General features: G+C 41.1%; 3 protein-coding genes across 5 annotated transcripts; all 3 read right to left on the bottom strand.

The window, feature by feature from the left end:
- Nucleotides 1-656: 656 nt before the first annotated feature.
- Nucleotides 657-4,295, bottom strand: brf2 (BRF2 RNA polymerase III transcription initiation factor subunit). The gene is made up of 4 exons (XM_039780781.1): nucleotides 3,635-4,295; nucleotides 2,546-2,605; nucleotides 2,117-2,438; nucleotides 657-1,687 (listed from the first exon to the last, which is right to left on the bottom strand). Exons 1-4 carry the CDS (start codon nucleotides 3,786-3,788, stop codon nucleotides 853-855), a joined length of 1,371 nt encoding a protein of 456 aa, XP_039636715.1. The 5' UTR covers nucleotides 3,789-4,295; the 3' UTR covers nucleotides 657-852.
- An 854-nt stretch (nucleotides 4,296-5,149) lies between these two features.
- On the bottom strand, nucleotides 5,150-17,114 carry rab11fip1b (RAB11 family interacting protein 1 (class I) b). The gene is made up of 6 exons (XM_039780361.1): nucleotides 16,509-17,114; nucleotides 9,685-10,106; nucleotides 7,708-9,586; nucleotides 6,272-7,063; nucleotides 5,752-5,866; nucleotides 5,150-5,632 (listed from the first exon to the last, which is right to left on the bottom strand). The coding sequence occupies exons 1-6, from the start codon at nucleotides 16,874-16,876 to the stop codon at nucleotides 5,426-5,428; spliced, it is 3,783 nt and encodes a 1,260-aa protein (XP_039636295.1). The 5' UTR covers nucleotides 16,877-17,114; the 3' UTR covers nucleotides 5,150-5,425.
- Nucleotides 17,115-18,519: 1,405 nt separating this feature from the next.
- gpat4 (glycerol-3-phosphate acyltransferase 4) lies at nucleotides 18,520-27,171 on the bottom strand. 3 transcript variants are annotated; one of them, XM_039780346.1, is made up of 13 exons: nucleotides 26,807-27,171; nucleotides 24,977-25,250; nucleotides 22,706-22,775; nucleotides 22,298-22,595; nucleotides 22,122-22,196; nucleotides 21,847-21,936; nucleotides 21,534-21,627; nucleotides 21,126-21,241; nucleotides 20,249-20,304; nucleotides 20,067-20,152; nucleotides 19,870-19,998; nucleotides 19,642-19,721; nucleotides 18,520-19,113 (listed from the first exon to the last, which is right to left on the bottom strand). In XM_039780346.1, exons 2-13 carry the CDS (start codon nucleotides 25,142-25,144, stop codon nucleotides 18,936-18,938), a joined length of 1,440 nt encoding a protein of 479 aa, XP_039636280.1. In that variant the 5' UTR covers nucleotides 25,145-25,250; nucleotides 26,807-27,171; the 3' UTR covers nucleotides 18,520-18,935. The 3 variants fall into 3 exon arrangements, with proteins under 3 accessions (XP_039636280.1, XP_039636281.1, XP_039636282.1); XM_039780347.1 differs by having other exon boundaries at nucleotides 24,977-25,280; XM_039780348.1 differs by lacking the exons at nucleotides 21,847-21,936; nucleotides 26,807-27,171 and having other exon boundaries at nucleotides 24,977-26,194.
- Nucleotides 27,172-27,372: the final 201 nt, after the last annotated feature.

The following is a 27,372-nucleotide window of genomic DNA, read 5'->3' on the forward strand; positions in this document are numbered from 1 at the left end:
TGAAATTTAGGCACAATTCTGTTTCTGTTCATGACATCTGAATTTCTGATAAAAAAAAGCAAGGCTGCTAAACATTAGGTGTTTTAGTATTTTATATGGGCCTGAATGCTGGCAGCTGCATATACAAAGTATTATCCTCTGTGTTCTTTACATACAGAGGCTGAATTTGAACCTTTTCAAGTCACAAACCGTAATCAGGTTGGTGTTCGCAAGACAATGTCTTGATTAGTAATAGCAGGAAGAGCACCGGTGTTAATAACATTAACAATGGCTCGGTCCTATTCAAATGCCCCAGTAAGCCATAACACAGTGAACTGAGCCACCATGCCGAATACCAGGACCCTGAAACTGAAGCAGCTAAATGGAATTCAGCCATCAGTAATTACAAAGGAATTTACCTCTGTGCTTTCCTTACTGCGACATGTCAAAAGGTCCTCTGTGAAAAAGGCCTATTTGAATTAAAGTTTGTCTAAATGTTCAAATCCTAAAAATGTCCCCGGACATCACACAGATGTGATGTGTGATGTTGAGCATTTAGTTCACATTGTTCCACAGAGGATTCATGTGGATTCTGCTGTACAAGCTCAGAGGGGGGAGGAAGCAGTGTCCTCAGGAGTTGTTAACCAGGTAAATATCTCATATAAGGCACTTTCATATGTGGTGTGGAAAATTTTTATTTATTCTCATATTTCCTTTAAAAGAAAAGCATTTCACAGTTTGTAAAGTGGAGATCATCATACTGCACTTTTCACTGATTGCACATCATGTGGTGTGTCCAAAATCATCAACCTCCTTAATGAACCAAATCTTATAGAAATTAGAAATACCTGCATCTTTATTGGAATAGTCCGGTTAGGACTTCTCACTCTCATAAAACAGCTGCTGTGTCAGAGTAAACTCTCGAGCTTCCCGAGGAGTGCGGATGTAGGAGTCAATTTCACTGTCAGAGATTTCCTCGTCACCGGTTACATCCTTGAGCTCAGGCTGCTCCACTCTCCTTTTCTTCCTAGGATGAGTCACACACGGGGGAGCAAACAGCACTCTCTTCCCCCAGTTTGGGGTTGGATATTGGCTCTCCTGGATGTCAGTGTGCAGCTCAGACACTGTGCATGGATTATCATCTCCACCTCCTGGTCGCTGGGCCCTTTCAGCATTCAGTTCACATTGTTCCACAGAGGATGCATTTGGATTCTGCTCTACAAGCGCAGAGCTTTGGGTGGGGGCAGCCTCCTCAGTTAGAGAGTCCTCACAGCTGGCTTGACACTCTACCAGCAGAGCTTCCTCGTGGGTTCTCAGAGCCCTCCTAAGCAGGGCGTACCTGTGCTTTAGAATATCCTCCACCTGCCGAACAACATTGTCTGGCGTCACCGCTTCCCTGACCCAGGGAATCTCATTACCGAGCTTACACAGCACCTTCTTCATCTCAGTTATTCTCTTGGAAGCAGGCCTGTGCTTATTCACTTTGGCAATCTGACAGAATTTTTCCAGAGAGCATTTCAGGCGATGCTTGTTGGGTTTTAAGGACTGCCAGGACAGATAGATCGCAGCCATCATGATGGGGATGGGCTTACGGCCAGTCACTATCCAGGAATCTGCTGCCAGCTCCACCAGGGACACGGCACGTTTAGTCAAGTCCTTAGAGCTTTCGGCATATTCTTCAGGAACGTGAAGTGAGGTTATTTTGTACCTGACAAAAAGAAAAAACATTTTCAGTAACTATAGACCCAGTCTTTTTCAAAATGTCTCATTTATAGCATTTCCTATGCATGATTTACAGTATTTTTTACTAACCAAATAAGAATCATCCCCATCCTCTTGTGAACATTTGTAAAAGCTAAATAACTTTGTATAAAGGAATCAAGGGAAAGTTATAGTAGGCCTGGGTCATAAAATTTCTACAACAGGCTGTAACATTTAACTACCAGTCAGCCTTCTATAAAATGAGATTTGTCTGTGAGAATGGATGCTGATGTTTGGACTGGACAGAATTTGCAGTTATTTATCTATTTCTATTGTTCAATGTAAAACATAAGTCTTTTCCCGAATGGCCTGTTTAACTATCATGTTGCTGACAAAGTTATCCAAGTGTCCCACTCAAGCAGAATCCTTCACTTACTCCAGACTGTGGGCCTCCATCACTTCTGTGACATTGATGATCGGAGGCTCAATGTTGAGAATCTTGACCATCTCTTGGTAAACCATTCCCACCACCATTGGGTCGGCATCCAGCAGACAGCTGATGGTTCCCATGGTTATGGGCCAATTTAGCAGTCTGCAGCATACAAGCACACAGCAACCAGCGAGAACCTCTTTCTTCTGGAGGCTCACTCTGATGAAACTTTCATGCTGATAGGCTAGGTTGTAATAAGTCTGCGAGAGATCCTCAATCCCACTGTTGACCCTGAGAATCCGACATATGGCTTTCACACGCTGTATACCTGTAGAGGTGTAACAAAGATATAGGAGCATGGGAGAGCAGCAGGATCCCCTGTAATAGCTACTATGTGACAATATCTCTCACAAGCAGAACCTCCCAAGATCTCACCTTTTATTAGGTTCATACACGGCTTTTTGGCCACAGCGGTGGATCGGCTGTAGCTGACATCTGTAAAAAGCATAGAGAGTCAAGACAAAGACTAAATCTAATGGTAAATGTAAAGGAAGTTTCAGAGGGTTGGGATTAGCAAAGATATCAACGCTACGTGCACCTATCAACAGGCTATTTTTCTGTAAAAACCTGCTGTAGGTGTCAACAGCACAGAGCATTATTACTGCATAATATATAGAGCAGCATACAACTCATTGCTACCCCAAGCAGAGCAGTTTTGATGTTTCCCAGAGCTTTTCGGACCTTGAGTTGGATTGCCAAACCCTCAGGGGTCTTGAAGGTCAGTTGCCTTGTGGTAACTTGACTTATTGCACATTTGTTTGGCATATGTAACATGATAGCACAATATATCAACTCAAATAAAGAGGACCTCAAGGTGGGTCCTGCATTTTTACTGGCCTTCCAGAGAGCCATTTGTCAAAATGTACATGGTGCATATTCCTAAATTAATGTATGTTTAACCAAATTACCACTAACAGTCCCTGATGGGTTAATCTGGACATGTTAATGAGGTTTGTTTATGGTGCTCACAGTACTGAAAAAAATGACATTTAAAGAACATTAATATTTTGGCATTATGCCCTTATTTGACAGCCATTTTAGAGAGAGACATGAACTATTTGAGTGAGAGAGGTACGAGGAGCTATTATTTGAGCTTTTAAAACTTTCTCGGGCTATACCGATTAGTAGGCCTTTTTTTAAATGGATATCAGTGTATACACGTCGGATGTGTTTCCCCCCCGGATTGTTTCCCATGCTTGCTTAACTAATGGCATTTATGAAGTGCGATTTTAAAGTTTTTTTCGTTAAAAACAAACATCCAATGTATCAAGGTCCGAGGTGACAAGATTGGATGCATGCTCTTGAATTAAATGTCATTTTCAGTGTGAGCACCACAAATTAAATTACAAATTAAATCACACAACCAATGGGAAAGCAGTTAACGGGAGGCTATCCCGAGCTAACGTTAAGGGAGAGAATATTTGTTTGTATTTTTGTGAGACCTCCGTATCTCACTGTTCATACCTGAACCTCCGACGTGGTCATCGGCGGCGACCAGAGCTCCTTCGGACACCACAGAGCCGCAGTCCACACACACCAGCTGGCTCTGACAGTACAGATTATCGTCTACAACGTTTGAGGAGCCGCAGCCCGGGCAGCTCAAACCCGCACGAGACATCTTCCAAATAAACTGCCGCCGCGTGCAGACAGCGGAGAGACAACTAAAGATTAACAATATTAAACAGGTTGTTAGTGTGAACGGTCTGAACAAATAGTGGGCTCGACAAACGCATGGAGAAATTGTAAACTGTTGAACGACCAATGAACGTTTTTGTCACCGCGGGCGTGTTAAATATGTCCGGGTGGATATAAACTTCTGGGATGTCGAGGGTTCCGCCTGATCCTGAATATAGAGTACTCACCAGTAGGCAAGACCGTCATCCGAGGTTGCACAAAGTGAGATTTTCTCTATCCTCACTGGTGAGGAAACTATAACCTTAACATTTAATTCACTGTACTAGACATGGGAATATGGCTATTGAAACTAAACACGTCTCTTTTAGACAATCTATAATCCTAAAATTAGTAAATGCAGAAAGCTCACTCATTGAGAATAATTTTGGTAGATATTAGGAACCGTTAAAATGAGGACCTAGAACAAAGAAAACAGAGATCCCAAATAGCACACAATATTATGTGTGACACACACACACACACACACACACACACACACACACACACACACACACACACACACACACACACACACACACACACACACACACACACACACACACACACACACACACACAACAACCACACACACACACACACACACACACACACACACACACACACACACACACACACACACACACACACACACACACACACACACACACACACACACACACACACACACACACACACACACACACACACACACACACACACACACACACACACACACACACACACACACACACACACACACACACACAACACACACACACACACACACACAACACACACACACACACACACACACACACACACACACACACACACACACACACACACACACACACTTATCAGAACAATTTTTATTTTATTATGCATATCCATAAGTCAGTACAATAATTCTGTGTACTTCATGTTAATAGGTTTAAGCCAAGTAAAGTGCCTTTTGGGGGGTTAGTGGAATCACGTAAACATAGACATTCAGTAGAAGAGCAAGACATAAGTGCATAGTTTTGAATGTAAAATAAGGCTTTTTTCATATTGGATATAGACAAGATGCAGTTTCTTAATACCATTAAATACAGCAATTAAGTTTGACATGTTGGCAACATTTATCAAAGTAGATTCTAGAAATTCTAGAAATGTATGCTCAACATGAAAATAGTTATAACAAATACACAAAAGAGGTTGATTTAGCTTCAGACACATACTGTAGCAAAGTGTCAAAAATAGTTCTAAATATTTAGAAAGATGTAGCATATATTTGTACTTAACATCTTTGATTGAAAATTTATATTAAACTTTATATAATCCTCCAATTGAAGCGGTTATCTGAAGATTAAACAATGTCTGCAAGATGTCTTTCACAACATTAAATCTTCATCACTATTCATTTGCCTGTATGGGGAACTTGATCGCCACTGTTCAAGCCTTGTAAACCTAAACCTTTACTCAAGTTACCTTCCATATTATAATCCACAAGTATTGCGAAGTATCTGGTGTGGTAATGTCAGATTACTGTGTCTGAACTGATTAGGTACAGTGGAAATAAAAAACGGTCAGCTGAGAATCCACCTAGGCAGCTTTCTTCAGAGAGTTCAGGGACATGAGAATACTTGGTTTCTCTTCTATGACGCGCACAAGCAAGTTGTCAATGTACTGCTCCAGCTCGGATATCTTTTTGTCTCTCTCGGACAGCTGGGTTTCTTGTTTGAGCACCAGAGAGATGAGTTCCTCCCGAGTCAGCTGGGAGTAGGGCCCTTTTAGCCCAGTGTCCTTTACCTGTGAGAGTGCATGGAGAATATGTGCATATTAAAAAACACAGAAACTTTCCTTGGTTAATTTAGAGATAGAAAATTATTTTACCACCATACATTTTTTGGTTAAAAAGAAAAAGATACCTTTGTTTTCTCCTGAACTTGACACAGAATTCCAGTGGACTTGTTATCATTTTCCCCTGGAACTACTGAAACAGACTGCTGTTTCAAAGGATTAAGGGGTTTTACAGGTTGAAGCCTGCAATGACAAAAAAAAAGAAGAAAAAAAAAGGAAAGATGTAGGCAGTGGCTGGATGGTAATGAAAGGTGTATTGGTGTGCTAGTATGAGTCAGTTACAGGGCTGTATCATTTCTCTAGACAATCAAAGAGTAACTTGTTATTCATCAATAGTCAAACAGAATATGGTAGTTTGTATTAATGCTGCAGACTCATTTCATCCACACCAACCTCATAAGACACAACACAAACAATGATGAGTGAGTAGAATAAATAACATAATATCTCTACATTAGAAATGCGTAGAAGGAATCCTTTTCCTTTTATGAAAGGAATGATATTGGGAGCTAGTGGTGTGTGATCTATAATATATGAAGAGATGGACGAGTTGTATAAATATCCTGTAGAGGATCTGAACTGTCTCACCTGCGTAAAGTAATAGGAGGCCCCTCCTTCTTGCCACCTGCTTCCTCCCCTGCACTCTGCACTGCCGCAGGCTGGGACTCTTGTAGTGGAGCCTCCTGGACATGCACAGGACTAATGTCCTCTGACTCGGGGTCACATGCACGGTTATCAGGTATGGTCACAGGAAGTGCGGGAGCGCGGGCCTTTGAGGATTTGATTTTTACTTGAGAGGCGGCATCTTTATCAGCAGCTTGGGACACGACTGGAGGCCATTGTACTGAACCAGTATTGCCAGAAGTTGTTGCATCCTCTTGGGCTACATTTTCCTCTTCGTCGTCGTCTTCAAATGGATTTAAGCCATAAACGATAGGGAATTGTTTTGCCCCCGAGCCACATTCATGGGAAATGTCGCCATCAGAAGACCGTCCTGTGTTATCAGATGATAGCCCTTCTTCCACAGAATGAGGTCTAGACGGCGCAGGACGTTTACTGTGTTTGGCTCCATTTGAGGTTTCTTTAGTGGAACTACTTTGTGTCATGCTCTGGGTGTTCTTTGTATCTGTGGGAGACCTACTCAGAGGAGCGATCATTTGCACTGAGCGCTGAGGGAGAACAGTTTTGATGTCTTTACTTTTCTTGTTAATTTGTGCCAGATGTGGCGTAGAGCCATGCTGCTCCCCCTGAGCCTGTCTCTCAGCTTGATTCCCTCCTGGAGGCTGTGGAGCCAACCGCCTCTCCCGTTGAGTACTAATAGGATTCTTTTCATCAGTGGAAACGGGCTTGCTTCCCATCAGTGATGCAGCAGATTGAACCCTGGATATGAGACACAGAACAAATGAAATGTAAGCCTTATTTAAAAATAGTCTCATGGGAAGGACAAAATATGCCTTTTCTAGGAGGTTGAAAATGAGATATTAAAATCTAGTAAAATATTTTGTTGCAAAATTAAAACAAAAAGGACAACACAGAATGTTCCTTTTGAAAAAGCAGTGTATAGTTAAGGCAATGCAATGTAGTAAGATGCAGTAATATAATAAAAAGGATAACAGCTTTTAAAAATACCAATCAAATCTCATCCTAAGATCTCACCAAGCTATTACATTGTCATGACGGTGTCAGTTTTAGGTTGTGTTGCGGTGTTGTAACAGACTGAAAAACAGAAGATGAACTACAGTCAGATAACCCTTTCTGCACATGGAAATGACTGACTTAATATCATTTCCATCAGGTATTCAAATTTAGTGTCACTACCTCTTTGCCCTTCTGTTCCTAGTCCTGTTCTGTTCCTGATAACTAAGGCAGGTTTACAGAACTACCATCTAGTTTAAACCTGTTTCACTGTACAACACAACTTTCACAGTTTGCCACAGGTGGATTTTTATACAGGTTCCAACTATTGAAACATAATGTTGAATTTTGTCAAATATGTTTTTGAAATGCGAGGTGTAAATTCTAACCTTTGTTGGATAGTTGACATCTTGGCTGTGTTGCTGTCGAGTCCAGCGGGAGAGTCGGGAATCTTTTCAAAGGGATTATTTGAAAAGTTTTCATCAGACTGATTAGAAGGGATTCCTGCAGGGCTCTCCACAGCCACTTGAGGTTTCTTCCCTGAAGCGTTGGGTTTGGTTTGATTGTCCTTCTGTTCCTCTGCTTCCCTTATTAACTTCTCCATCTCCAGCTTCCTGGCCTCCTCTTCTGTTCTCTCCTTTTCAGCTTCCTCCTCCATCCTAATCCTCTTCTCTTCCTCCTTTTTAATCTTCTCTTCCTCAATCCGTCTCCTCTCTTGTTCCTCTTGTCTGTTTTTTTCCTCTACCAATCTCTCATGTTCTTCATTTTCCTTTCTAGCTGTCTCCTCTTCCTCTTGTCTCCTATCCTCCATCCTAATCCTTTCCTCTTCAATTCTCTCTTGTTGTTCTATCCTCTTTTTCTCTGCAGACTTCTCACGCTCTTCTTGCCTTCTAAACCTCTCCTCTTCTTTCTTCCTCATCTCTTCCTCCACCCTTGTCCTTTCCTCTTGTCTCATCTTCTCCTCTGCCTCAATCCTTTTCCTTTCTTCCTCCTCTTCTAGTTTCATTTTCTCTACTAATCTCTCATAGTCTTCCTTTTCCCTCCTAGCCTTCTCTTCATCTTTAATCCTCATCTCTTCCTCCACCCTTATCCTTTCCTCTTGTCTCATCTTCTCCTCTGCCTCAATCCTTTTCCTTTCTTCCTCCTCTAGTTTAATTTTCTCTACTAATCTCTCATAGTCTTCCTTTTCCCTCCTAGCCTTCTCTTCATCTTTAATCCTTTCTTCTTCCTCCCTTTGCCTCCTTTCTTGTTCTTCAAGCCTCCCGTTTTCCTCACACTCCTCTTTTTGGATTCTCACCTTCTCCTCTTGTCTCCTCCTCTCTTCCTCAGCCATCTCCTCCTCCCTCCTGATCCTCTCTTCTTCCTCCTTTCTAACTTTCTCTTTTTCAATCCTCTCTTCTTCCTCCATTCTTCTCTTTTCCTCTGCTAATTTACGCTGCTCTTCTTGTCTCCTTGCTCTCTCCACTTCCTTGTGTCTCCTCTCTTCCTGAGCCCTTTCCTCCTCCATCCTAATCCTTTCCTCTTCCTCCCTTCGCCTCCTTTCTTGTTCCTCAAGTGTCCTCTTTTCCTCACGCTCTTGTCTTCTCACCCTCTCCTCTTCCGCTCGCCTCCTCTCTTCCTCAACCCTCTCCTCCCTCCTGATCCTCTCCTCTTCCTCCTTTCTAACTTTCTCTTTTTCTTGTTCCTCTAGTATCCTCTTTTCCTTCGCTAATCGTTTACGCTCTTCTTCTCTCCTGAGCCTCTCCTCTTCCTTTTTTTGCCTCCTCTCTTCCTGAGCTCTTTCTTCCTCCTGCCTCCTAATCCGTTCCTCTTCCTCCCCTTTAACTTTCTCTTCCCCAATCCTCTTTTCTTCTTCCTCTTGTCTCTTCTCCTCAGCCAACCTCTCAAGCTCTTTTTCTTGTCTCCTAATTTTTTCCTCTTCCTCCCTTCTTAGTGTACCCACATCCTCTTTTATATGCTCTCCTTCCTCCTCCTCCTCCTCCTCCTCCTCCTCTGTCCATGGTGAATATTGCTTCACTGCCCTCAGTGAATCAACAGATGGAGAACTTTCAGGGACATCCTCCATGGATCCGTGGCCTGAACTGGCCAGACTGAAGTTGGAACCGATGCGAGACGTCTGGGGCGGCTGCCCTTCACAGTATACATGACTGCCATTGATGCACAAGTTACTCTGTTCGGCAGCGCCATGTTTTTGGTGACCAGAGGAGGAATCTTTGCTGTCTGAGCTGCCTGAGCGTTTATGTATCAAGAACTTGAACTTCTTTTTACCTGGAAGGACATGGGACAGTTAACATATGTGTAATGACATGAAGGACAAGAGAAAATAGATGAAATATTGGAGTAAATTGAAAACCATTGCTCCCAACCTTCAGAGGAATCCACATTTAGACCAGACGACTGGCTGCCGCTCAGTGAGGAGTTCTTCGAAGGCAGAACAGACATTGACTGAGACATGTTCCTCTGCAGGTTAGACTTGGTAGAAAACAACGACTTCATCTTTGGTTTCTTCTTTTTCTCGCCTTTGTCAACATCTTCCTCCTGGTTTCCCTCCTCCTCGCTGTCTGTCAGAACCTGGGTGAAGGATGGCACCACGTTAGACGCAGTATCCGATTCCTTTTTCTTGCCACGCACTTTGTCCTTTAACTTGCCCAGGCGAGATCTGGATTTGCCGGCAGCGGAGAGGTCAAACATGCTGCCGGTCATGTTGTTTCTCATGAACTGGATGTCCACAAGCACCTCTCCTCTGTCTTTGTCTGCCTTGCCAGTCTTGTCCAGCAACTTAAACCACCTGTTAAAGAGAGGCATCTTATAAGAATACAATTTTTTTAATACATGTTACCAGATACATAATCCCCAAATCTCTGTCACCAACTCCCTGTTTCAGTGTTCTAAGGTTAAAACCAATTCTTAGACCAGAAATAACAGATTTGTTTGACCACTTTAGGGCAGTGGAAATAAGACCTAATCACCTTTTAAGTTGATATGACAAAGTTTTACACATGCAGAACAACATCATCATTCATTTCGAGTGGAGTTAGTGTCCACCTGGTGAATGTAAGTCAATGAATGTAAATCAACTCTTTTAGCACAGTTTCTGATCTCTACCAACTCCTGTGAGAAATCTCTCTTTAGCTGCTAGCAGGTACTGTAAAGTGGGTTTTTGTTGATTTTTACATGAAAACAGCTTCCTGCTGCAACTGAAAATGGTGCTATGTAAGTGGTGAGATTGAACCAATTAACTATAAAAAGGAAAAGTTACAGGGCGCACAGCTAAACAATGAGCGAAACTCTAAACCAGACTATTGGAATAACAGACAGACTGCACAGTATGTGGAGGTTTAGTCCTCGTCAGTTTCTTTGTGGAAACTATGATCCACCCCGTAGCAAATGGAGAGTGACTCAGCAGCCACTTGAATGTTTTTGGAAAGTCGGTAAGGCTTTAAGCACAACCAGCAAACTGACCACGGGGGAACGTTTTAAAAATAATACTGTTCTGCCTGTGGCAGCCTCTAATGTGGGAATGTTTTGAATAATTGTGTATACTTTTACCAATATTTGACAGCCTTTATCAAATACATCAAATCATAATAAGTACTAGGATTAGACTTGTAGCATAGATTTATACCTAGCAGGCTCTCGCTCCGATAGCTTGTGACACACTATGCCTCGGAGACACATCACGCTCAACCTTGTGCATACTGCATGTTTCCAGACACCAAACCCTGCAGACATCCAACGGACCAGTCGGCCTCTTAAAAGGAAGGAGTTTTTAATCCAACAAGATTAGCTCTTCTTGTCAAGTTAACAGGAAACCAATCTGCTATTAACCTCATCAGCACCTAACAAGAACCCAACATAAACACTATAGCTACAACCTCAAAACTAGCAAACTTAAAATGTAAGTCTCGTAATAACATGTAATAAAAAAAAAAAACACTGCCTAAACCAACTCAGTAAGACGTCCACTGAGGCAAGGTTGTGTCAACTTTGAACTGCTTCTGCGTCATGGTCCAACACTAACAGAAGGGTTTCAGAATAAGCAGGATACTTGAACAGAACAACGAAAAGGAGCAGTCAGCATAAAAAGTGCCCAATAGGCAGAAATCTGAGGTCAGCTCATCACTGAACAAACAACTCCAACTGAAATCAGGATTCCTGGGGAAATGAGGAAGGGGCCGTGGGTGCATTTCTGTGTGTGTGTGTGTGTGTGTGTGTGTGTGTGTGTGTGTGTGTGTGTGTGTGTGTGTGTGTGTGTGTGTGTGTGTGTGTGTGTGTGTGTGTGTGTGTTAAGAGCATGTTTTTGTGTTGCAGCTGCATCAAAAACTGAACAATAATTGTTCTTTGAATCTGCAAAGGAAAAGTTTAAAATGAACACATTTGGGTAAACAAAATGTGGTTTTAAAATCATTATTCAATATTGTGATTGTTTAAATGTAGGGTTTCGTGTTTATATATCACATAAACCGTACTTTTCCTCATTTTTTACACAACACCTCTCCCTGAGATGCAACTGATATAGACCCAAAGTAACTTTTTGTTCAGTGGCACTGAATCAGATATGTTGAGATTCACCCTCCTCCTCAGCAACGCTTTAGATGTATTGCAAATTAAGGAGGGAAACTTCCTTTCCTGGTAGTTGCCACATGGGTGAGAGTGCTGTCATGTTACATGTATCAAACCGATGCCTTTCTACACATCCAGAACAACATAAGCATTCACTTGGAGTTACATTTCTGACCACCCTGGTGAATGTAGGTCTAATATTCACTCTCCTTGTTTGGTCTGCACCATCGGGAAACATCTGGCTAATCACACACACACACACACACACACACACACACACACACACACACACACACACACACACACACACACACACACACACACACACACACACACACACACACACACACACACACACACACACACACACACACACACACACACACACACACACACACACACACACACACACACACACACACACACACACACACAGTTATAAATTAAACTAATATTTCAAACTCATTTCAGCTTCACTTCAAGGGAGACCAATCACTTAATCCATTTTTTTTTTTTTTTAAAAAGGCTCATCAAACACCCAACAGCTTAAAGCGTAACTCTCGCCAAAATGCAACCTAGGGCCTTTTGGTGAATGTACCCAAGTCAAACAAAAGCCATTTTTAAGATTCACCGTATTTTCATTTTTCGGTCAAATGCCCTTTTGAATGGCAGTGCTAGGGGCACTACAAAAAAATAAAAAATAAATAAAATAACGCTATTTTTAAAACACTAAGAAGGCTCGATGCAACATGAAACTTTGCTCCAAGTATCACCAGGGGCTCTACACATGAACTCGAGCATTGAGAACATTGTTTGTATACACTGTTTTTGACTGGCGAGATGGCAGCGACCGGAAACCCCAACTGCTAAAGTGAGTCGCTCAAAACCTTTTAGTAAATGGTGTACAAAAAAAATAAAAAAAAATAAAAACTTTCTCAACGCTCGAGTTCATGTGTAGAGCCCCTGGTGATACTTTGAGCAAAGTTTCATGTTGTGTCAAGCCTTCTTAGTGTTTTATGCTTTAACTTTAAACTTCTACAATTACGTGGCCGGGTTGGGTCAGTGGGTAGAGCAGGCGCACATATACTTTAAGGGTTTTTGCCTCAACGCAGAGGTCCAGGGTTTGAATCCAACCTGTGACGATTTCCTGCATGTCTTCCCCCCTCTCACCTAGCAGTCTTGTCAAAATAAAAAGGTGGAAAAGCCCCCCAAAAACCAATATCTACAATTACATTCCAACACAAACTGCCCAACCCTCTGACACTCATTTTTGAGTATATTTAGTAGTGATTCTGGAAAACCAGTAATTAGAAAAATCAACCATTTTATTCAATATAAAAAGTATTAGTATAGTATACCATATAGCACAATATTAGTATATTGTACAAGCAGTATGGAAACATTTGTATAATTCCAATAAAGCACTGTGTGCTTTACTGTACTATACAGTTGTATAGCAGTGTGGTAATGTATATAGTATCATATTATACTACTGGTGTGTCTAACACTAACAATTTACAGCACCTATAGCATAGTGAACTATACTAGAACTGCTCAATACTATAGCATACAATACTAGAACATTGTCCTATATTATACTAAACTGAAATGTACAGTATAATCACAACCCTGACCTTTGAAGTACTGTACTTTGCTGATCTGACACATACCACAAAGAAATGCATCCCACATTAAAAAAATAAATAGAAGAAGTAAGCTTGTTCAGTTAAACAGAAGGGAAGTTACAAAAGTGTTGGGCGTTAGCTGGTTGGGGTAAGCAGTGTGCAGGAGGAGGCTTGATGATGATGCCATTAAACTCTGTAATCTCACACTCCTGTTAAGAGTAGAAAGTGTTCTGCTCTGCTGTACAGACAGAACCACAAGAGGATAATGGGTGACTCAACATTCTGTAAATTTATTCTACTTTACACACACACACACACACACACACACACACACACACACACACACACACACACACACACACACACACACACACACACACACACACACACACACACACACACACACACACACACACACACACACGCACACGCGCACACGCGCACACGCACACGCACACGCGCCTTTCTTATCACATAGCACAGCTGTGTGAGTGGGAGAAGAGCTGAGTGAGGAAAAAGAATAACAGTGATAACATCCAAGGACCAAAACTGTCCAGGGCTCATTGTATCAGACCTCATCCACGAGTCAGAAAGGCTAAAATGAAAGCCTGTGCAAAGAAACCAGAGTGAACAAGAAATTCCCTTTCTAACCAAAATTTTAAAAAAAAGGCATAAACAATAAAAAATTAATTTTGTAAAATAACCTGAATACATTCCTATGCATTTTGTTAATTTCCACCTGTGCTGATATTGCTGAAGACTGTTGAGTGACATCTTTACTAACGGTAAAATAGTACAATCTGATGGAATAATTCTGATAATATATGTACCTCCACAGTAGAGCTGTTGTACAGGCAGCTTGTGGAACAGGTTTGTCTGTCGGGGGAGGGGGAGGTCAGTAGTCGGTACACAGTGGTCTTGCTCAGAAAAACTGACCTTGCTAGACTGTTTCTGTTGCCATCACAGTTTGCTTTTCATAGATAAAAAACAGGCAGGAATGTGTGGCTGAAGCTGGATTCAAACCTCAGTGTCAAGGTGCATTCACAGAACTCACAGAAAAGATCAATGTTTGATGCAGGTTTGCGGATTTCACAAAAAAAATGCCAATCTTTGCAGCAGTCCTCAAGTGAGACAACCCAATATCAGATTTTTTGGAGGACACATTTCCAAAAAGAGCAGATGTAATAAGATACTACAAAACCCCAAATAGTGCATGGTTAAACATGCAGAGTAAGGCCAGGTGAAGTTCAGCCTAGCATACTGAGAGAGTTGGACAACCGCCAAATCCGAGAAGCAGGCAGAAAAGTATGAAAAGTTATGTGTGACCAAATGCATTTTAATAAGCTCACTTCATGCTCTATTTTAAGCGGGTTGACTGTTTGCTCCGATTTATAAAAAAGGTTTGCCATAGTATGAACAGACCGCAAATCTTTTTTTATGATGAACAAAACATGAGCAGTTTTCAAATCTAGCCTCGCTGGACTAAATTACAACTCATGCAATGATGCAAGACATCAAGCAAACAGAGACCCAAACAACATCAAACAACCCTGGAGAAGGAAGGGTTTGTGTTTGTTTGTGCATTTAGGCTGGTATGCAGTTTGCTTCTGTATAATACCGGTCACACGGCAGGGGGACTAAAACGCTCAGAAACAGCTTAGCACAACAAAACATTGTACAATTCTTACTACAGACATGGCTGACGGGTTTTGGATATCTTGAATTAAAGTGTTAAACATTTTTCACAGACTGAAGAGCATATATTTTCTGCTTAAAAAGGAGCAGGTATATTCACTATTAGTGAGACCATACAGTACCAGCCAGGCCTGTAAAACCAATCAACCAAATCCCTGCAGTTGATTACAAAAATGTGCTTCATTGAGCACAGGGAGGGGAATTCTGGGGAATCTGTCAGTTGTTGACAAGTTCAGTCAATGAAAGACTGACTCCTTTGACTCACATCTTTTGCCCGTGTGTGCGTGTGTGTTCAAATACCTCACCTCAGTGGAAAAGAAAAAGGTGCAAATATCACTGAGGGAACTCACTTCCAAAGTATTTTCCAATGCACAATTTAAAAGGGAAACAGTCCTATGGCAACACTAATCTACAGTTTTCACAGATGATGAATGATTTTATTACAGTTATAAAATAAAAAACATGGTTTGTAACTATTAAGGATTTTATAGGGATTATGGTGTTTTGCTGCAGTACAAATCAGCAACCAGGAGTTATTCCCCTGTGGTGGAAATGAAAATCCAAGTAACTAAAGGCTTTATTTCACCTCCTATGATTTCCTCATTTACATGCAGCTAAAAAGGGAATAGCTTAGAGTAACATCCGCTCCAAAAATTGCATAGCTGGAATACAGTCTCATATTCAGAGGACTGGGGTGTTTAAACTTTAAAGTGCCTTAAAATACAGTGATCATGTGGGTTATTTTTTTAAGGAGAAACACTTTTTTTTACAAAAGCAACAATTGTCTGTCCTCAGGGTCAGCAGCAGAGAAGTTTGATTGCTCAAAGAAACTTCAAAAATAGGATTTCTTTTGAACCACTGGGTTATCACACCATAAGCTCAATGATGCTTCCTTTAAATGAGAGTTAATGGTATTTGTTCAGTAGAGGCTTTAAGACTGTCAATGTCACTAGTTAATGGACAGAAAATGTTTCAGCAACTGCAGTTTCTTATGCGATTATTTCCGGGTTTTTTGTTGTGGTCTTCTATGAAGAGAAGCTACGTATCTTTGGGTTCTGGGTGAACAAAACAAGACCTGTCTAATGACATTCTGGGATCTTGTGATGGGGGAGTTTGGCTACAGTCTTGCTGACATGGACCACACAATTAATGGAGAAACTGATCTGTACATTAATGTATTCTAGATTAACATAATGGTTAGTTGCAGCCCTTATATAGGCTATCTCTTATTCTATCCATTTCGTCTAGCTTTTCATATGATTTTTACTTAAATAATGACCCACTAACATCCTGCTGTGTGCACTCACATGGTCTTGTCGCGGGTTTTGTCCTCACTGAGCTGCAGCAGGTTGATGACAGCCTGTCCCAGCAGTTTGTCCGGACCCATCAGGGCCCGGTGCAGGACTTGGACATGCAGCGTGCAGCGTTCCGTGCCTCCCCCACCTCCACCTCCGCCGCCCAGGGGCAGCAGCGGCGGCAGGTCGAAAGCGGCCTCCTCCTTCCACACCGGCGCCACGCTCTTCTCCACCACCGAGGTCTGAAACTTCTCCTTGCCCACCTGCATGAGCGCGTACGCGTCGTTAGTGCCGCTTTTCCCCTTTATCCTCAGGCCTCTGGCTTGGAGTACCGTTACCTGGACGCTTGTGGGACACCACTGCAGATCCGCCAGAGACATGTTGACACTACTTGTTGCTGGACTAACACCGCACCAAAATTAAATCCCAAAAGAAAAAGTCTAGCATGGGTTTACCGTGAGACCGATCCGGACGCGACGGAAAGTTTTTTTCCCCATGAGTTTCGGTGATCTTGAGGAAACAGCTGATTGGGCGTGGTTACACCGAGAGGGGTCCTTGGTTAAAACGAGACACTCCCCCAGATTAACAGATTACATGAAACCAATTTGACACGGTGCTTGGCCCATTCCACACCACAACAATAATTTCTGGAGCCACTAGGCCACACCTGATCCATGTTGACACCTGCCAGAGTTAATCAGCATCACAGCTGCATTTAAATGAGGACTTGACTCACTGATTGATTGACTGTTTTTAATCTTTTCATTAAATACATATTTATGCAAATTTTAGTAGGTTCTGTGATAATTTATAGTAGAGCTGGGCAATATATCAATATCGTGATATTAGACTAGATATCGTCTTAGATTTTGGATATCGTAATATGGCATTAAGTGTTGTGTTTTCCTGGTTTTAAAGGCTGCATTACAGTAAAGTGATGTCATTTTCTGAACTAACCAGTTGTAACTGTTCTATTATTTGCATTTACCCACTTAGTCATTATATCCACATTACTGATGACTATTTATCAAAAAATCTCATTGTGTACATATTTTGTGAAAGCACCAATAGTCAACACTACAATATCGTTGCGGTATCGAGGTATTTGGTCAAAGATATCGTGAAATTTGATTTTCTCCATATCGCCCAGCTCTAATTTATAGTCGCAGTTCCATCTATCTACTCCTACTTTAACGTCTTTCTGATCTATGTCTGAAAACATGCGACGTCTGCTCTAACTGTGATGTGGAAGGGAGGACAGGATAACTGACAAGCCTGTAACAGCTGATAGGGTTCATATGGTTAGATTCAGTTTCACATGCAGCTTCAGTTTGAATCTTAATCAGGCTGCAGTGCCAGTGTCTGCAAGGGTTTTTACATGGATTGAATGCTCTCAAATACCTTGAATGTGTTTGTTTTAGCCCATCCATGGACTTGCCACCTTCTCAGAGTCTATTCCCTGCATGTACCTCAAATGCATGCTGGGATAAACCCTCAATTCCCATGAGCATAAACAGGATTAGTTGGGTATGGAAAACGCATGTATTAAATACAGTTATACAGTTTAAATCAATCGGTGTATGTTACTCATGCCACAATATGCACAATGGTTCATGTCTGAACACTGACCCCTGCTGTTCAAGAAAGGGAACAAAATGAACATGTTTCTAGTTATGTTCCTTTGCATCAATCTAAATCGCAAATCCTTCAAAGACAGACTTTCCTAACAACCTGAGACAAACAAATTGGAACCCTATATTATCATGGCTTACATTGTGTAATAGGACTGAACATTTTTTATCTCACTTTCATTGCTTCCTGGTGCCCAGCGAAGATTAAAGGCCAAGACACATATAGAGCCCTGAGCCAATTAGCAAGGTGACGCACAAGTGTTGGCACTGCCACTGTCTGACTGTGATGTAACGACTGTAGTACTAGGTACTAAAAATAGTCACAGCTATCTTAATGGCTGTGCACCTGTTAAAAGAATCTCCAAAATAATTTTGAATTCTTTACAAAGAGGTCAGTGTTTTTAGAAGATAATGTGTTTTAATCAGATATATGACAAGCACACATGGCAGGAAAATTCATGTCACTATAGGACTTTGATCTATGAACAATTAGTTAACAAAGACCTATTAGCATTTCTTATGTCTTTCAGTGGTTTAGCTTCTGTACGGTTACCTTTCTCCTAATTTCACATCATACAAACTATGTAAATAAATATATATTTATATATATTACACCAATAACATAAAAATCTAAACAATTAAATACTTTTCTTCACTCAAGAGTCTAGGAAAAAGGACAGTTACAGTAATAATCTATATACTTCTTTCTTTCTACTTCTGATTCTGATTCCCAAATCACCATTATGTAAGATGTCACTGTATGAGATGTAAGAGTCTGTATTTATAACATCATACATTCACTGTGTCCTCATTGTCCTTTTGTTGAATCTTGATTGCTTTCATCCTCTGGATTTTCATCCTCCTCTTGATTTTCATCCTCTAAATGCGTGTCGTCACTTTGCTCCCCTACAAGAACTTTACTGTAAAGTTTCTGCTGCTCTTCTTTAAAAGCGTCTTTCACTTTTGCTCGTTTCAGCCCTCCATCCCTGAGAGCACACGGGTGAGAAAGGAAAAGAGAATCACACACAGACTCAACACAGTGTCATTAGCTACTTCAAACACTTACTACAAACAACTGAAGGGAACAACTTAGATTGACCCCCATGGATTACCTTCAGGGTGTAATTCTGCAGTTTCTAGCAAAGCTAAAAGCCAATAACAATGTGTTTTGTGAATCTGCATTTCATCCCATTGGAAACTTTACTTTCTAATGTTATTGATCTATCTTCTGAGACTTTCTTTCTACATTTTCCCCCACCATTTGAGGTTTGACTGGCATTCTCCTTATTACTGTATGTCATCTTGTTGCACCCTCTTCTTCTGCAATGGTATAATAGCATCTGATGGGATAATTAGCGAAACTGATCTTGATGAACCAACTCCTAATATTCACACAACAGTAGTGGATGGAAACGCGCATACCTGTACATTTACATAATCTTCTGCAGATTTTCTAATAATTCATAAAAAATGTGCGCTACATTTGGATGGAAACTTGGCTAATAATGACTCACCAAATGAGATCCACTAATCCTCCTTGAGCAGCTATGGCTGCTTTCACTCTGTTGGCAAACTGCATCGCATCCTCCCCTTCCTTCACCGGGACAATAAAAAAGAACAGGCAAGCAAAGGTGGAAAAAGTACTCCAGTAGATAGAATAAACAATAGATGATCAGAAAGTTCTATCACTGATTTTAATTATATGCCATATTTCGTTGTAAGGTTGTGACATAGAGTTTCACCTCTCTGTTCATGGGCGGCAGGTACCAAACGCTGCAGACAATGGCCCAGCTGCTCATCATCCTCAGAAGATAATTCACCAAGCCAAACTTACTGCTGTTCCAGAAAGCATCCCCAAACCGTGGATCATACTGCAAGATGGACATAAAGTCATATCAAGCGTAAGTAAGAGAAAAATAAGCAGAAAACAAGTTCCTACCTTAATGGCAACTGGATAGACTGTGCAGGCAATTTCAAAGCTGCCCTTTTTGAACATCATCACTGATGTGTTGTTGATGCAAGTACCTGTAGAAGACACAGTGTGACGCTCTTATCGACACTACACACCAAATGTTATGGGCTCTACACGTGTGTTTATAAGAATTATATCATCATACACACCCTCAGGGAAGATCAGGATGGGCTGTTTGGTTTTGTCAGCAACATGATCACTTAGTCTGAAATGTAAAAGCATAAGTGATTAATATATATATATATATATATATAATATTGCCATAAGCCTAGAGTTTAAGCCATGTAATGTTCAATCTAACTGCTACTATTATAGCAACAACTAAAACCAAATCATTACATATTCATACTCCATGGCCTATGTCAAGTTGAAATATCCCTATGGTGCTTATTGATTACATGAATGTGGTTATATACTGCATTTTTAAATGCTAATAAAAAGCAAGTTCTATCCACAACCTGCTACAGACTATTCCAGTTTTATTTTAGAGTAGCAGACAGACATACATACATACATACATACATACATACATACATACATACATACATACATACATACATACATACATACATACTGGTGGGGTTTATTGAAATGCATGTTTAGAGCAAAAAAAAATGAACAGAATACCAAGATATCTGACTGTTTGATGTAATATACTCACAGCACTGCCATCTGACTGACCAATGTATTATTTGTCAGGAGACCTTTGCCCATGACTAAAACACATTCCTATTATGTGTGTATTAAGTGTGTTGTACCTCATGTTTAAGTCACAATATAACAAATGTGTCTAAGCCACAATCAAATGTTTTAACCACAACTTCATATTTCAATACATTTTAAAACTTGACTTTAACCCATGCGCACCAAGTTAGTTGACACTCCTATACAGGGGTGAACAAAATGTATTGTGCATTATAATTCAATACACACTGAGGTGATGATACGTGGTTGTACATCAGCGGTACTGACCATAATGCAACTGGACATTAGAGCAAAGCCAACGCTGAGAAGATGCATTGTTACCTTTTGGCCACTAGGTGTCTGTCTTTGACTTCTGATCTTTCGAACCAGATGTGGGGGGAGGATTTGACCATGGCTCGCTGCATCATTCCCATCAACCCTCCATGTACCTGGCCAACCTGAAAGACATGTTAGACCCACTTTCAGCTCAAAACAATATCTCTACCTATCTCTAATTTTTTTTTTAAATAATCATTCATTCTTGGTTACTGTGTCATCTTCTCTTGATTTTTGTCTGGGTGGGTGGTGATGACGAGGGGTTGGGGGGGTTCATTCATGTTGCAAATTGTATGTTTTGTGTTAAAATAAAAATTGTTTATCATAAAAAATAATCATTCATTCTTATGAAGACCGAATAACCATAATCCATAACCACTCACAGAATACAGAGACACACACAAACTTGTCTACCATAGAGTAGCAGCCATCATTGGCCAAGATGATGACATCAATGGGTGTTGTGTGATTGGACACACAGATACCGCCATTCTTTGGTTTGTTCTCTCTGAAATTAAACGAGTGTGTTTGACACAGACATATGACTTTGTGAGAGGCAACTGTACACCATACACACTTCAATGCTTGCCATTATGTTCTTTGAAATGACATTTATAAAAAGCTGTTAACTTGTCAATATTACTGTTCTGATAATTAGAATGAAGGAAGTCAAATAAAATGTCTCTTAGGAAGCTGCTATTGTTCCTGAATATAGACTATGTTGTACCTGTTATGATAGGTGATGATTGCTGTAAGAGCTCTCACACAGATGCGGAAACACATCAGATGAACCTTCTCACTCAGGTAGAACCTTAACCTGAAGACATGCAGCATAATGCCACAACAATTATTCCAGTCCCCTTAGGATGTACACTTCAAGGTTACATTTTGGTTCAATAAACGTGGTTACACCGAGTTAGTCATATTGCTTTTGATTTTTCTTAATAGGGACCTGACTTCACATGCATGCCTGAACTGTTATGCGAATTGGGGGAAACTTACTCTCTATTTGGTAAGAAGCCCACGAAAGTAGTCAGGACTACAAGCAGACTGATGCCAGTGATGGCCAAAGTAACCCTGCAGAAAAATAGAAATTATATTTGACTCAAGACTGAACCTGTACGATGAGATGAATCTTACTGCCTCAAACACATAACCTGCCTGTGTGCTGCTCTGACCTTAGAGGCAGCAGGATGCCGTAGCGGATGAGGACTCCCAGGCCCCAAAGGACAGTGAGTCTCAGACTGATATGACGGAAGTTGTAGTTGCTTCGAGTCAGTAAATTCCAGCTCTCCAGTTCCTGGGCCGAAAAGCGCTTGGTCACCTCATCATCCAAGATGCTCTCCACACCTCTCCGGCAGAAGTAGAAGATGTCAGCCATCTCAAACTCCGGCTCTGAGCGCAGACAGCTGGCAGAACCTCGGAGCTCCTGGAGCTCCTGCTGCAAGGACGATGGTGATTCTTTGGCTATGATTCCTACAATGGGAACAACAACAAGAAAGACATGCGTTTCAGTTAAGGGTCAAAATAATACAGGTACATTAAAACATTCACGACTGAGAAATATTGAAATATTACTTATTTACCATTGCTATATGGTTTATGGAGTTGCTGATTCTTTTCCTTTGCTCCCATCTCCATCCGTGAGGTTGCCCACTAATTTAGGAAAAAAACATTCAGATAACTAAAATTATTATTAACCTACATTTTGCTGTAATGTCTGACATACTGCAAAGTTACCCCTATTATCCACTGGGCGCACCTGCGCTGCGTTCCGGATGCGCCGCAGCCCCCGTGAGCAATAACAGCCATTCAAGTCAATGCTTGATATTCCACCAGCTGCGCCACGGCGTGTCACAGAAGAATGCGTGAAGCGGCTCTCCGCTCCGCTAAAGATACGAAAATAACTATAATACTACTAACTATACTTAATAAACATTTGATTGTTCTGTAAAGTACTTGTAGAGACAATATAATCTGCGAGTCGGGCAGGCAAGACGCTCCGCTTCTGAGGCGCTCCCGGTGTGGTATGGCGCGGGGCGGAAGAAAACCGGAAGGCAGCTGGAACACAGCACAGACGTGCCCAGTGGAAAATCAGGGTAAGAGTGGGAACTGAAGACTTAATTCGATATACCGCTGCTGACTAGCAGCTACTGTAGGAAGGTGGATGAGCAGTATTAAACACTGCAGGCCTCCAAATTGCATTCAAGGTTAGAGATCCAAAGAGGATATAAGCAGCATAGGATGTGATATGATCAGAGTGATGAAATTAAGCAACATGATCCCTAGAGACAGAGAGACAGCTCTGCAACAGAGAACCTATTTTCCTGAGAAGCTTGCAGCTGAGAAAACAATGCAGAGAAATTGCAGAAACATTCAACACTATTCTGGTCCAGTTTCGGTTTTAAACCCTTAGACTGACTTACTGAAGAATAAATAGGTCAGATCACCTGATGTGTACTCTAAATAAAACACCAATGTGCATTCCAGCAGGGCTATAGCTCATGGAAAACAAACTATTTAAAATTGTAAAGTACACTTCTACATACACACACTCCTACGCCAACAAGTACTCCCAGGCCTGCTGCATGAAGTCAAGATGATTGACACTACCGAAGGCTTACCAGCCTTGCATGGGCTGATTTGGCAGTGCAGATAGGCCACGAAAGCCAGCCTGCCACACACAAAGCTTCCTGTTCCATCCGGGAACACCACACATCTATTCCCTAAAGGAGGTGCCCAGACCTAAATTAAGATAGTAGAACCATTCGGATGGTAAAGACTAAATAGCAATAATACCAAGTACGTCAGTAGAATGGCAGTGTGCCACAATTGCCATAATGCTGCCATGTCACAGGTAGTATTTGACCATACATAAAGGCAGAGGAATACCAGCGTATATTGGTCTGTTGTAAAACATCTACAAAAAACTATCTTTAAGCTGTCTGGGTTAAACCCAAACTACTGTATAGTAAGTCTGATTTTTGCCAAGCTCAATGTCAGACACCTGATTGGACAAAGCAGAGAGAATCTTTCCATCATGAACCTGCATTGTGTCAAAAGAGCCTGCAGCTCATCTCACCCTCCTGGCAGAAGCCAAAAGAAAGACGTCTTCTTGATTGACAGCTAATTCAGATTGACCAGCTCCAGGGGCTCAAACAGGGCCTTATCCAGAGAACAGCTGCCTTCAACTGTGCTGCATCATTCAGGAAATTGGTGAAGCAGTTTGCAATCCTGCTCAGACAACAGGTATGTCCCTAATTGTTAATCTTTAATCGTGACTGTCATTATCCTGTGTAGAAGGGGAGTTCTAACAACTCCTACAGAAACTGAAGGACCACAGGGGCTGAGCTTGTGAGGAGAACTGCCTTAGCTTCTCTGTACCACAAAATCATCCAACTATGTCACTAGATAAACTTCCTCCCAGGGGTCTAAGCTCCCTGCAGTATCTTTACCACCTCAGATGGCAGTCCCATGGCTAAAAGCTTGTTCCTCCCTGGGGTCTGTCCCAAAACCCAAGTGCCTGAGAAAAGGGAGGCAGCAACATGGCCTGTGCCTCTATCAGTCCCCCTGAGCTGGTAGAACCCAGGGGGAATTTAGTTTTTAGTTTTTGTTTTTGAGATTACCCACTGCCATAACTATTTGTGTGCAAAAATCTACTAATGTTGTAACTCAAAGGATTCTAATATATTACTGCAGCAGTTTAGCGATAGAATATTTGTTCCAAAATGTTGTACAATAAACACATATACAAACCTTTTCAGTTCACCAAACCCCTGTTCAACAACATTTCAATACAAAGGACTTATATTTTGAATAATTTGAATAATATTGTGCATCACAAAGACCAAGCTCACCTCAAAAATCTTGAGAAGTGTCCTCATGTAGAGTCTTCGGATACCAAAAGAGACTCCAAGTACAGCAGGCACAATTATGAAGACAAACAGAAGAGTCAACCAGGCAGTGATGGAGATGCCAAGACATCTGCACAGCAGGTTGTCACCAGGAAATGTAAACCAAGTCATGCTACTCAACAGCCGGAGAGACACAGAGAGCAAAGAGGCTGCACACCACGACAGCTTTAGGCCAAGCCCTCTGGTCCGTTTGAAGAGTCTGTGTCCAAAGCAGACGCTGAAATGTACATTAACTCATTGTCTGCATCTGACAAAGACAGTACAAAATATCAAAATCAGTCATCATGCTGCCTCTAACGATATGGTCCCCCGTGTTCCATTTCAGGTGACTTGTTCTACATTGTGATTGACTTTAAATTACTTCTTTGCTGATGGCCAATATGTAAGGTAGGTTTTTACACACATATTTCCACTCATAAAAAATTATTATATTGACATATTATTGATATAATCAAGCATCCTGGGGCTACAGTTTAATACTAATATAATACTGACCTAGGTACCCCTCCCCTGGAAAGTGCGTAGGGCCATTATTGAAAGAGACAGTTGAAGTGCAATACTTACCCATATTAGGGGTGATATTTTTTTTCCTTTATGAATTCACTGACTTTTTTGTGACAGCATGCATAAGAGTTATTACATCTTTTTTAACAATGTAACAGCTATTGCCTTTGCCTTATTATAGAAAAACTGGAATAACTAATGCAAGCTGTCAGAAATCAGAAGTAATTTTTGAGTTATACAACCACAGCTTCAGTTTACTTGTATCTGTAGCATCCTGCATAGCTGTGTAGTTTAAAATATGAAATATTGTCAATGCCTATGAATTGAATGATGAAAATAACTTTAAGAATACAGCTGTCCATGGCTTGTGTCAAGCATGATGCACAATACGACTAAAAACTCAGAGCAGAGTGATGCAATTTAAGGGACACATAAATGTTCAATAATTGCAGCTATAATGTTAGCTAGTTCTGGAGTAATTACCAATTACAAGTAACTAACTGACAGTTCATGGGACCAAACACTTATGTGTAATTAACCATGATTAGGCTAACGTTACAGTAGGGACAACAAGCACCTAATTCAGATTTGTAAATTATAGAGTGTAGTCTAGACCTACTTTATCTGTAAAGTGTCTCGGGATAACTCTTGTTATGATTTGATACTATAAATACAAATGAATTGAATTTGGTATACGTGCAGTTTAGTGTCCCAAATTCCCCATACAATGTCCTTAATTAATTATGAACCTGCTAACCCCCCCCCCCCCCTCCTAACCTTAACCGGTCTCAAATAAGACCCTCATCATTTGGGACACTCAGTTTTTGGAAAATAATTTGTGACGCGAACTGCATGTAATTGCCTTCAAAATGAATCATGTACAGTACTAAGTGGTCATTAGCTAGCTTCGCTGATATCAAGCAACGCGACGTTGTAAACATCGTCACTTATCGTTAACAGTTAACGTTATAATATTATAATGTTATTTATTTAGTTAACGTTACCAACTGAATTTAAATAACACTAACAGCAAATTGTACTTGCTTAACGTTTCATCAATAGCATCCTGGGACACATTAACTCACTCTGCCGGTATGTTATTGACTAGCTAGCTACTAGCTAACGTTAGTAGTTAAGTTTAGATAAGTTTGGTTGGTAACATGCTAACGTTAGTTTACAAGGGAGCTGCTAGGATAATATAGCTCACTTTTGACCCACGGCTAACGGCTAATAATGTGTTAACGTTAGCTTCTGGGTAACAGCTCTTACCGTCCTCCGGATTTAACGCTAGTCGTGTGCCGGAGGAGGACTGAGATGATAGACGGCCAGGTAGTTCTACATCTGCACAGTCCAGGCTGAAGTACAGGGATCTCTACTGTGCTGGCTCCACAGGCTAGGCTAGCAACATGCTAACTAGCTACAACTGCAGACAGAGTTGTATGGAGTCGAGTCGTCATGGCATCAGGTGGCCAATGATGGCCCGTCACTGCCTTACTTCACGCACTGTGGGAAGAACATTTACAGTAATCTGATTACAGTGTAGCTAGCTGGTCCAAAATCATCTGTCAAAGCTTCGTCTGTATTGATGGTGTAGCTACTTTGTATGTACTGACCTAGCTACAGTCTATGGTACTGACCCTAACTGTGTTTGCGCGTTCACACTGCAAAATGACAACATGAGGAAATAATATAATGAGGAATTATTATAACCAGCATGTAGTGGGCTACCCATCAGTACTAATGGTTAAAAAATGCTAACAAAAATAAGCAATGTGGTACAAGCGGAAACCATATGATGATTATAGCCTTAATATTGTGGGAAATAGTTGGCTCTC

The sequence above is a fragment of the Perca fluviatilis genome, chromosome 17 (assembly GCF_010015445.1).
Source record: "Perca fluviatilis chromosome 17, GENO_Pfluv_1.0, whole genome shotgun sequence".
Taxonomy (NCBI): Eukaryota; Metazoa; Chordata; class Actinopteri; order Perciformes; family Percidae; genus Perca; species Perca fluviatilis.

Excerpts from the sequence above, each read along its gene's own strand:
- brf2 (XM_039780781.1), bottom strand. The coding sequence starts at position 3,788 with ATGTCTCGTGCGGGTTTGAGCTGCCCGGGCTGCGGCTCCTCAAACGTT. Across the intron at positions 2,606-3,634 it reads TGACCACGTCGGAGGTTCAG|ATGTCAGCTACAGCCGATCC; the intron begins GTATGAACAGTG and ends TGCTTTTTACAG. Across the intron at positions 1,688-2,116 it reads ATGGAGGCCCACAGTCTGGA|GTACAAAATAACCTCACTTC; the intron begins GTAAGTGAAGGA and ends TCTTTTTGTCAG.
- rab11fip1b (XM_039780361.1), bottom strand. The coding sequence starts at position 16,876 with ATGTCTCTGGCGGATCTGCAGTGGTGTCCCACAAGCGTCCAGGTAACG. Across the intron at positions 10,107-16,508 it reads AAAACCCGCGACAAGACCAT|GTGGTTTAAGTTGCTGGACA; the intron begins GTGAGTGCACAC and ends TCTCTTTAACAG. Across the intron at positions 5,633-5,751 it reads AAGTTCAGGAGAAAACAAAG|GTAAAGGACACTGGGCTAAA; the intron begins GTATCTTTTTCT and ends GCACTCTCACAG.
- gpat4 (XM_039780346.1), bottom strand. The coding sequence starts at position 25,144 with ATGACTTGGTTTACATTTCCTGGTGACAACCTGCTGTGCAGATGTCTT. Across the intron at positions 21,242-21,533 it reads ATGATGGCTGCTACTCTATG|GTTGGCCAGGTACATGGAGG; the intron begins GTAGACAAGTTT and ends CATGTCTTTCAG. Across the intron at positions 20,153-20,248 it reads CATCCTGATCTTCCCTGAGG|GTACTTGCATCAACAACACA; the intron begins GTGTGTATGATG and ends TGTCTTCTACAG.